We start from the raw sequence: 11,944 nt of genomic DNA, 5'->3' as shown, positions 1-11,944 counted from the left end.
TATATCAAGAAAATTCACGTTGGATCATAATTTCTGTATTCTAGTAAGACCTTTGATATTAGGGCAAAAATCATATTCTTGATAATAATTTTTGTATTGTTTTCCTGTAAAAATATCTAAAAATCCTTAAAGCAAGATCAATTTGATTAATCTTGTTTTAGAAACAACACTGCATGAGATATTTAGGATAAAATTCATAATTCATATTTACTCAGATTCCCTTATTTTTTATATTATTGTCATTATCAATGCTAATTTTATAGTTATCATTATAATTCATAGTTGCCTAATAACAATAATTCAGCAAATAGAGTGTAGAAATAAATGACATGTACACAATTAAAGACAAATCCTTTTGTTTTTATATGTATATTTTTCACTTCATAACTGTCCAATCTGTAGAAGTAGCAGGTGTTTAGCACATAAACTGTCAGTATTTCTCACATCGTGCTCATAGTTTTAAGATAAATAAATCACATTCAGTCGAGCAATCACATACGGTCTAGTCGCACAAATATTTCAACATATCCGAAGCTCAAATCAGATTCAAAATTCCACCTCTGCAGATGGTCAGAACTCCACACAGCTGCCGTAAGACACTCCATTTGAAATGACTGACTGAAACAGAAACAAACACACACAGACTTACACACATACACACAGACATACACACAGACACACACACACGCATACACACACACTAACACACACACAGACACACACACACACACACAGACACACACAGACAGACAGACACACACACACACACACACACATACACACACAGAGAGCAGAGAGACACACACACACACACAGACACAGACACACACACACACAACCACACTGACAGACACACACACATCGACAGACACACACACACACGCATACACACACAAACACACACACAGACACACACACAGACACACACACACAGACAGACAGACACACACACACACACACACACACACACATACACACACAGAGAGCAGAGAGACTCACACACACACACAGACACAGACACACACACACACACACAACCACACAGACAGACACACACACATCGACAGACACACACACACACACACACACACACACACACACACACACACATACACACATACACACATACACAGACACACACACAGGTACACACACACACACACACTAACACACACACAGACATACACACACACACAGACACACACACACACACACAGACACAGAGACACACAGACACACACACACACACACACACACACACACACACAAACACACACAGACATACACACACACAGACACACACACACTCACACACAGAAACACACACACACACACACACACACACACACAGACACAACCACACAGACAGACACACACACACAGACAGACACATACACACAGACACACACACACACACACACACACACACACACACACACACACAGAAACACACAGACAGACAGACACACACACACACACACACACACACACAGACACACAAACACACACACACACACACACACACACACACACACACAGACAGACACACACACAGACAGACACACACACACACACACTCAAACACATACACACTTACACACACACACTGACATACACACAGACACACACACAGATACACACAGACACAAACACACAGACAAACACACACACACACACACACACACACACACACATACACACAGACAGACACACACACACAAACAGACACACACAGATACACACACAAAAAGACACACACACACACACAGACACACACACACACACACACACACACAAACAGATACACACACAGACACACACACACAACTTTTATAACAATAAAGATCTCCAATAAAGATCTAACAATAAAGAAAAGACATTGTCAGATTGCGGAGTTTTTCAGTGACCAGCATGATCCAAAAGACATAAAAGATAAATAAATATTTATCTTATAGCCACAAGACATAAACAATATGCTGTTTCAAGGTCATAAATCATGCTCACCACACACAGTAACATAAAAAAAACTGCTTCATTTTAGCACCTTGGAGTCACTTAAATTCCAACTTATTCTCCAAGTTTTAGAACATACAATCAATTTATCTCAGTGCAGTTAACACAAATACCAACATAAAAAAAAAAGAATAAAAAAATTTGGAGAGTCACATGACGCCATGCGAGGAGCGGACGTGTGAGCGGCGAGCTCTGTGCACTTTGCTTATTTTATTACTATTTGTGTCATAAACCGGTGAGATCCGAAACACCCTGATGCTTAACTGTTCTAGGAAGACAAAATCTCAAAAAATTCAAAATCCTCGGTCTCTGGAGACATTAAAAGACACTTACGTGCTCGGGCTGATTCCCCGGAGCAACAGACCGAAAGCCCCGGACTCAATTCAGACGGTGAACTGAAAGAAATCCGACATGAATTGATGAATGTGATGGCAATGCTGACGAAAGTCGTTGCAGACATGGAGGATCTTGCTGTAATACATTGATCGATTACTTCCATGGAGTTGGTTACAAGATTGTCGGACGTCGAGAGACAGATCGATTATCTGGAGTCATCAGAGAGGGAATTAGCTGCTAACCCGCTAGCGACCAAGACAGACTTGGAACACGTTTGGGAAAAGTAGGAAGATATGAAGAATCGTAATCAACGAAACAACGTCCGAATTGTTGGAATTCCTGAGCATGAGGAAGGCCGAGATATGGTAAAATTCCTAGACGAGCTCTTCCCGAGTCTGCTCGACATAACAGGCCATAAGCTGGAAATCGAGCGAGCTCACAGAGTTCTGGCTCGGAGATCCGCTGAGGGAGAGAGTCCCCGAACAATCCTGGCTAAATTTCTGAGATCATCCAATAAAGATCTTGTGTTACGCGAGGCGAGAAGTAAAGGAAGGCTTTCTTGGAAGAACCACAGCATTATCTTGTTCCCAGACTTTGCGAATTCGACAAGAGAGAAACATGATCGATTCAAGGAATGCAAGAAACTCTTACATCAATGGAAGGTCGATTTTGCACTGATGTTCCCGGCCAAATTTAGAATAGATACTAAGGATGGCCGTAGAGAATTGACATGCCCACAGCAAGCATTGTCCTTCATAAAAACACTGGAGTGAGTAAGCCATTTGGGGTTTTCATGTTGCCACCTAGTGGACCTGTCTCACTGAACATACACTTGCCTTTTACGCTTCGCTTTGTTCTGGTTCTGCCTAATGGCTGGAGTTTGTTTGTGTAGAATAATTTCTTCGGGACAGCTTGTGGATGAATCTGCTCGTTTTGGGTGCTTATGCCTCCTGTTGGGTGGAGTTGGTTTTGTGGAATATTTCTTGCAGGACATTGGAGTGAGTCTGACTACCCAAAGAACTGATTGGTCCATTTTTGTTGTTGTTGTTGTTTTTTGTGCTGGTTCCACTAGTGGCTGGAAATTGTTTTGTGAAGGCACACACCTTTGAGACAGTTAAGTGGATGTTATTGACTGGAGTTTGTTTTATAGATTATTTTCTGTTGTGTAATTCTGTCTCACAAAATTTGTATAGAAGCACTGGACTTGAGCAATTCAATGGCAAAGTTGTCGCTGGGACTCTCGTAGGCATACATGGACTGTTTGAGTTTAGAGGATGGGCGCCGGTTGGCGCTGTCATGCACGGAGTTATTGTGCACGTTTTTTTTTTTTTCTGTATTTTTTGTTTTGTTCTGGGGGATGTTCGAGGGTTGATTGTTGCACCAGTGTTGGAATGTGGTCTTTATAATTTTATTTTTGACACACAATCAATTTTTTCTCATATCTCATAATGTAAAATGTTAATATGAGTGGATTGTCTCTCTCCAGGTGGAATGTGAATGGGTTGGGGCACCCCATAAATAGAAGGAAGGTTATTTATTTTCTTAAAACATAAGAAATATGATAAAGTGTTTCTTCAAGAAACGCATCTTTCCCCACATGAAGCTGAAATATTTGGGAAGATATGGGGTTTTCTTTAGTGCCGGCTCAAGTAAGAGCAGGGGAGTCATTACACTGATAAATAAACATCTACAATTCAAATGTCTCGAACAGATTAAAGATAAATTAGGAAGAGTCATTATTGTTTTAGCAGAAATTCAGGGGCAAAGGTTGATTTTAGCTAATATTTACGCACCTAACGCTGATGATCAGGGCTTTTTTATAGATCTTGAAGGAATGTTGCAAGCTGCTGGCAACCCTCATGATATAATATTGGGAGGAGACTTTAATCTTTTGATGGACTTAGTCTTTGATCATAGTGAAGCAAAAGTGTGTAAGCCCCCTAGAGCAACATTGATGCTTCACAGGATGTGTAAAAATTTTGGTCTTACAGATATTTGGAGACTGGTAGGGACTATAAATTTTTTCATCAGTCCATAAGATTTATTCTAGAATAGATTTTTTTTTTATATCTAAGTCCCTAATTTCATCTGTTGTGGACTGCTCAATTGGAAACATCTTAGTCTCAGATCACACCCTGGTGCATTTAGAGGTGTTGCCACATACGAAGAAAAAGAAATCATATAGTTGGCATCAATGTTTATATGGAGATCAACTGGTCCTCAGTATCCTCTGTGGGTGTGGCTTGGGAGGAACTTAAGGCAGTTCTTAGGGGTTGGATCATACAGTATGCCTCATTCATCAAAAAATCCAAAGCACGAGAACTTGTGGAGTTGGAAGGGAATATTAAAAGTGCAGAGGCAGAGCTGAAGCACTGAATGTCGTCTGATGGCCTCAGAGATTTGACTCGATTGAAATACAGATATAATAATTTTGTTGCAGAAGGTGGAGTTTTCGCTATTCAGGGCAAGACAGTCATACTTTGAGTCGGGGGACAAAGCAGGAAAACTTCTTGCTAGATATATAAAGCAGAGAGAGTCTTTTTCTACCATTCCCTCAGTGAAATCTGCTGGTGGTGAAATATTTACCTTGGCCATTGATATTAATAATGCTTTTAAAGAATTCTGTCTTGATCTCTATAGTTCCAGATTTCGTCTACTGAAGAAGATATTATACATTTTATGGAACCATTAGAACTCCCTAAACTGACGACTGAGCAAAACAATTATCTTGATTCAGAGATAATCTTGGTGGAGCTGGGCGAGGTAATTAAGGCCCTGCCTATAGGCAAGTCTCCGGGGCCAGACGGCTTTGCTGCTGAATTTTTTAGATCTTATGCTACAGAACTGGCTCCACTTTTGTTAGAAGTTTATACAGGATCATTAAAGAATGGAAAGCTTCCTCTAACCATGACACAAGCCCGGATCAATCTGATTCTTAAGAAGGACAAAGATCCAAGCGAGTGTAAGAGTTACCGTCCAATTTCCCTGATCTAGCTGGACGTAAAAATATTGTCAAAAATTCTGGCTAACCGATTAAGTAAAGTTATGACATTTCTTATACATATAGATCAGGTGGGGTATATTCGGGGCCGCAGCTCTTCTAACATTAGGCGTTTCATCAATATCATGTGGTCAGTGGCGAATGATCAGACTCCGGTTGCTGCCATCTCACTTGACGCCGAAAAGGCGTTTGATATGGTAGAATGGGATTATCTTTTTAAGATTTTGGAAATATACGGGTTCGGGAATACTTTTATTGGATGGATTAAGTTATAGACATCCGGTAGCGGCGGTACAAACAAATGGATTAATTTCAGATTATTTTACTCTGGATAGGGGCACCCAGCAGGATTGCCCTCTTTCCCCATTATTGTTCTGTCTTGCCCTGGAACCATTAGCAGTCGTGATAAGAAGGGAAGATGATTTTCCAGGGGTGGTGGCGGGAGGTGTGGCTCATAAGCTTTTGCTTTTTTCGCAGATGATATTTTATTATTCATCTCCGACCCCACTAGATCTATGTCTTGCCTTCACAGAATTATTCATTCCTTTTCTAAATTCTCAGGATACAGAGTAAATTTGTCTAAATCCGAAGCTTTGGCTCTGACAGCATACTGCCCAGTAACAGCTTTCCAGCCGGGTGCCTTCCAGTGGCCCAAACAGGGCATTAAGTATTTGGGTATTTTATTCCCAGCAAATTTGTCTGATTTAGTTAGAGTTAATTTTGACCACTTAATAAAAAAGTTTTTGAGCAATGTGGACAGGTGGGCTTCATTACATTTATCTATGATTGGGAAGATTAATGTTATTAAAATTAATTGTATTCCAAAATTGAACTACCTGCTACAATCTCTCCCTGTAGATGTCCCTCTCTCTTATTTCAAGCAATTTGATAGCATAGCGAAGTCCTTCATTTGGAATGGTAAGCATCCTAGATTATATTTTAATAAGTTGCATAGGCCGATTGACAAAGGTGGGCTAGGCCTACCCAAGATTTGGTTTTATTATTATGCATTCCGTCCCAGACATTTGGCTCATTGGTCACTTCCACCTGAGAGAGCCTCTCCCTGGTTTTGTATTGAACAGGAAGTTCTTGCCCCTATTTTGCCATTGCAAAGCCTTTCTATCAAACTAACCGGAGAAGTTAAGCCACACCCCGTTATCTCGCATTTACACTCGGTATGGACAAAAGTGTCCAGAGTGTTTAATTGGGACATTTATTTAAATGTTGCCTCAAGCATATGGCAGAACCCTAAGTTATGTGTTAATAAGTCCCCTTTCTGCTGGTAAGAGTGGATTGCGAGGGGGGTTACTACACTCGGTGACCTATATATGAGAGTGGAGTGTTGAGATCCTTTGAAAATTTGGTTCAACATTTTGGGATTCCCAGATCTCAGTTCTTTAGGTATTTACAGCCGTGCCACCTGCTCTGTATTGTTTTTGTGAGTAGCACAACCCCCCTAAAGCAGCAGATACTCTGGGAGAGGTGATTACTGCTTTTGGAAAAGGTCATGAGGCATTGGTGTATTACTCCCTGCTAATTCAGGGTCTGGGGGATGGAGCTTTAACTTCCATCAAGAGATTATGGGAGAAAGATTTAAACTTGGTATTGGAGGAGGGAGTGTGGGCTAGGATTCTAAAAAATGTCAAGTCTGTATTTAGAGATGCAAGGGTGTGCCTGATGCAATTCAAGATTTTACACAGATTTTATTGGACCCCCTCTAGATTGTATAGGCTTGGTCTTAAAGACACACCCACCTGCTGGTGATGCCAATCAGAAGATGGAGACACAACTCATGTTTCTTGGGGGTGTGTTAAGATCCTAGAATTTTGGTTGAAGGTTCAGAGTTTTAAATGTGATGTTTTAGGCACTCAAATTTCATTCTGACCCAGACTCTGTATTTTGGGCAGTGGTCTGGTCATACATTTGGGGGATAAACACATAAAAAATTGGGTTCTGACCAGTATTATGATTGGAAGTCAAATTATTTTAAGGGGATGGAAGTCAGATGGAGCGCAGAGATGGGGAGGGTGGCTGCTTTCGAGGAGATTTCAAGCAGAAGGCTCAATTTCTTTGATAGGAAGTGGGGCAATTACTTAGTGTTTTTGGGGGACTCTCGGGGAGGGGCTGCGGAGAGTGATGTTTAGTTTTAATTATATATGATAACTATATTTTCTTTTTGTGCGTGTATTCTATTTGTGACGACAGGGGTGTTCGTTGGGGGTCAGGATGGGGTTGGTGATTGGGGAGGGGTATTGGGGGGTTAAATATTGATTCAGGGCATATATGTTGCGCTTTTTATTTGTTATATGTCTATGAATAAAAAGTTAATCGAAAAAAAAAAACCTGCCGCATTTAGCAATAATGTGCAATACACAGCTTAGTCCATTTCTATTTATCCAACATACCACACCTCTTCTACCATTACATTCCCTTGCTTCTGTATAAAACAGATTTGTATATATATATATAGTACTATTGTGTATTTCTGTATATACACTTTTTCTATATTTTTATTATCGGTCTTGTTGCTGTATTGTTTTTGCACTGGAAGCTTGTCACCAAGACAAATTCCTTGTGTAAGCATACTTTGCAATAAAGCTCATTCTGATTTATAAAATGTTCTATTTTTGAAAATTTTACACTCCTGTAACTTGATACAGTAAGTGCTGGGTCTCTAAAGACCCAAATATGTACGAGTGTTTGGGAAAAATCCCAGGCATTTAAGGGTTAAATATTTTACAAACCCTCATAATGTGATTTGCTTAACTGTACTGGCTTTTAGCAGACCTAAAGACTACACTGAAGATAAAAGGAATGTTCATAATAGTCAAAACAGAAGTCTACTAGAAATGTACTATAAATTAAAATGTATTTGGCACAAAAATAATGTCAATCAGTTAAGGTGACGAATAGGGTGGCAACATGTTCTCTCAGAGAACATACACACTAGGGAAAGCTTTTGACTAATAGGAACTGAACCAAGAGTGTATTCAAACTCATCATCTTTCCACTTGGTCTATCATGGTATGTCCAAAACACTCAAGTGAATTGGTTTGCTTCCATGGTTCACATAAGATTAACCAGTTGAAATTGATAATGCACAGATTCAATTATTCAGCCCCCGCATAGCACCTTTGAACTCAGTCTTTCCAAGTAAAAGGTTCAGGTACTTGGAGCTGTTAGGTCACATTTTTCAAGGTTGTAAGAAACTATTGACACTAGTTTTAGTGCAAGTTTCTGGTTTAGTAGCCTAGCATTTAATTTGTGCATAAGGGTGGTTCTGGCATCAGTGGAAGTCCAGATTTTTTTGATGTTGACCAACACTGCAAGATGATCCGCTTTTAAATGCAAGTGTACACCACAAACGGTCAAAGCACTAATCAAACACTTGAAAGAGGTACCACTGACAGCAAAATTGTGCTTTTATCACCAGTTTAAATTGGTATAACCTTGGCCCCTCTCAGCTCTTCATGGTAGTGAGGTTGAGGACAGTGGAGAACCCCCTCCCAAAGAGCTCAAATGTACACTTCATCCCAAGAATCTTGAACGGTTTACAAGAACTCCTTGGGTTGAGCATGTCCCTTCTGTAGGGTCAGCTGCACTTGGAGCAAGTTCAAATACACGAGACAGTAGGCATCTCAGTTATCAAATTGCATAACCTTTTGTACTAATTGGCAATGTTTGAACATGGTGTTGCTTGCAGCCACAGTGGTTTTCGCAGTTACACCCCACCTCATTAAAACAGCTTAGACAATTGTTAATGTCTGGGAACTTTATTAAATCACAAAGAAAATGCCTCCACTGGAAACAACAGCCTTCTCAATATGCTCACCAACATCCCGTTCTGGAATACAAGAGAAGGCAGAGGTTAAAGCGGTGTACAAACCCCCCTCCCCACCACAGTAAAGTAATACACCTACTTTGCCTGAAGCAGCTCTGCTCACAGGAGCCAGAGGAAGAGGGATGGCACACTGATGTACTACAGTGGATGAAGACCTGTTCAAGAGGTGATTAACCACAGCATTCAGAAGAACCATTAAGGGTTTAGAGATGTTGAAGGTTGGATGGTAATCATACCATTCCCTGCAGAGGAGCTAACGATGCTGGATCCACAAACGTGAACATCTTCACAATGAAGCGCTTGTAGTGGGTTGGGAACTGAAGACCAGAGGAGCCATCCACAGGAACCAGTGTGGTGAGGTAACGATCATCCTGGTAAGGGCATCTGGAAGGCACAGTAACAGTCAGGGCTAGCCCAGAATGGACCAATGACACAAATGCTGGGGTTATACTCACCCATTAACTAGAAGGTCCCACTGAGGTAGGCTGAGGGGATCAGGGGTTGATGTCGCCCAGCAATGTCCCAGCATCAGGACAATATTGGGGTCAGTCCTCTCCAAAAGGTGTACCTCAACATACACAGGTTGTCGTAGAACTCTTGTGACAGGGTAATCAGCATCACTGTAGTAGGATGTGTACGCAGCATCCTCTGCAGGAGGGGAGCACTTTAATGCCTAGTTACACTTTCAAGAGAACCATCTAGAAGCAGTACATTACCTTCTGCACATCCTTTGGTGACACATTGTCCATTTGCCAGGCGAAGCTCCACTCGGAGGGGTCCAGGAGCAGCTACAGGTGGAGGTGGAGGAACAGTGTTGACCTCCACAACCAGAGCTTGAACAGCAGTGCCAGAATACCTACACTGGAAGAGAAGCCTGGACAAACAGTGAGCTTGTAGCCCAAGTCAAAGATTAGCATTTAAGCTAAAGCATAGATCACCTACTCAAAGTGACTGTCCCTTGTGATGGAACCAAGTGGTCCAATCCCCACTTCATAGGATGAAGTCATTCTGTTCTCATACACCACATATCCATTGTCCTCCTGCAAACAGCAACATGATTAGCATCCACTCCTTGCCAAGCAAAGAGTCTAAAAAGCACCAGTACACACCATCATGCTTGTGCCACAAGCAGTGACAGGGAACTGGTAAATGGCAAAGGAAGGTGTGGACCCAACTGGAGCACAAGGTGGGTCACTTCCACCCAACAGACGGACTGTATCCAGACTAAGTGAAGGCAGCGTAACATCTCTAGCCACCACAACCACAAACTGGCCATCTCGAATACACTGGACGGTCACTGTTTCAAGGCAGAGCAAGTTACCACAAAGAATCAGTTTAATATGAACACCTTAACATTGGCTCAACACGCTTACCGGCTTTGCCATAGTAACACTGCTGTCCATTGAAGCAGCAGTTTATAGCATCACATTCAGCAGCACTGATACCAGGTTGTCCACATTGGATCTGCTCATAATCAGTTACAGCACACTTGTCAAGAGGCTCTGCCTGCGCCACTGGCTGCTTGGGTGGAAATGCTTGAGAAAACTGAGTTTGCGGTTGCAGGGCCTGTTGAGCCAAAAACTGCCGATCACTTGATTGGAATACTAGGGCTTGAGGATTCAGAGCTGGAATTCCCCCATGTTGTGGAGTTCGGCGGACTGAAGCCTGAGGATTCTGGACTGGATTTCCCCCTTGTCGTCGAGTCTGCTGTTGCAGACCCTGTTGAGCCAAAGACTGCCGATCACTTGATTGGAATACTAGGGCTTGAGGATTCAGAGCTGGAATTCCCCCATGTTGTGGAGTTCGGCGGACTGAAGCCTGAGGATTCTGGACTGGATTTCCCCCTTGTCGTCGAGTCTGCTGTTGCAGAGCCTGTTGAGCCAAAGGCTGTTGATCACTTGGCTGAAACGCAAGAGCTTGACGACTCCGGGCTGGAATCCCTCCTTGTTGTTCACTTTGCTGGAAGACTGACGCTTGAGGAACCTGGGGCAGATTACTCCACTGTGGAACAGCATGACAAAAAGCACAAAACCACACACAAAGTGCCAAAAGATGAAATGTACCCATACTTTCTGCCATTACTCCACAACTAAACTCATCAGTCAAGTGGATCCCTTTTTGAATCCTGCAGAGTGCAGCTCATTAACGATGTCACTCCCTGTTCAATTAACAGTCTTCACTCATCAGACTGGGCGTTTACAAATAAGGTGATACTAATTGATTCTAAAAAGTTAACCTGAAGGTTTTGTGTGGTCACATTTAGTCTAAATAACATGCTAATCTTCACACAACTTAATTAAAACAATTCACAACAAATGATGAAACACACAGAAGCCAATATGTAGACCAAAGCATATGTATATCAGTAAAAGATTTACTAAAGTATTTTTATTTAATTTATATGTTACCTCTAATTTAAATATTATATTTAGTATAATTTGGCAGACATATTTACCCACTTAAAGTACTTTTAGTAGTAAGAATGTCCCCTGCAGTATTTTCTCACAATGATGGCAAAGGAAGGCGTGGAACCAACCGGACCAGAAGGTGGTTCATTTCCATCAAGTAGTTAGACTGTATCTAGGCAATAATCAAAATTATCATTATCAAAATCATCTGATTATTTTCTGCTTTTGATGTCAAAATGTAAGCGGACTCCGCCCAGGGCGCCATACAAGCTAGAACCGCTACTGTTAAAAAAACAGAAATAACACATTTTTAAATCTTTACAAACTAACAACATCCCTACAAAT

The 11,944-nt window shown here is 41.4% G+C and overlaps 1 protein-coding gene across 1 annotated transcript; it reads right to left on the bottom strand.

Annotated features, from left to right (window-relative positions):
* Window positions 1-9,178: 9,178 nt before the first annotated feature.
* LOC127415567 (zona pellucida sperm-binding protein 4-like) lies at window positions 9,179-11,270 on the bottom strand. The gene is made up of 7 exons (XM_051654346.1): window positions 10,565-11,270; window positions 10,301-10,488; window positions 10,134-10,231; window positions 9,908-10,065; window positions 9,647-9,839; window positions 9,428-9,575; window positions 9,179-9,346 (listed from the first exon to the last, which is right to left on the bottom strand). The coding sequence occupies exons 1-7, from the start codon at window positions 11,268-11,270 to the stop codon at window positions 9,179-9,181; spliced, it is 1,659 nt and encodes a 552-aa protein (XP_051510306.1).
* Window positions 11,271-11,944: the final 674 nt, after the last annotated feature.

This window comes from Myxocyprinus asiaticus, chromosome 25 (genome assembly GCF_019703515.2).
Source record: "Myxocyprinus asiaticus isolate MX2 ecotype Aquarium Trade chromosome 25, UBuf_Myxa_2, whole genome shotgun sequence".
Taxonomy (NCBI): domain Eukaryota; kingdom Metazoa; phylum Chordata; class Actinopteri; order Cypriniformes; family Catostomidae; genus Myxocyprinus; species Myxocyprinus asiaticus.
This window is presented reverse-complemented; position numbering and strand designations above follow the sequence as displayed.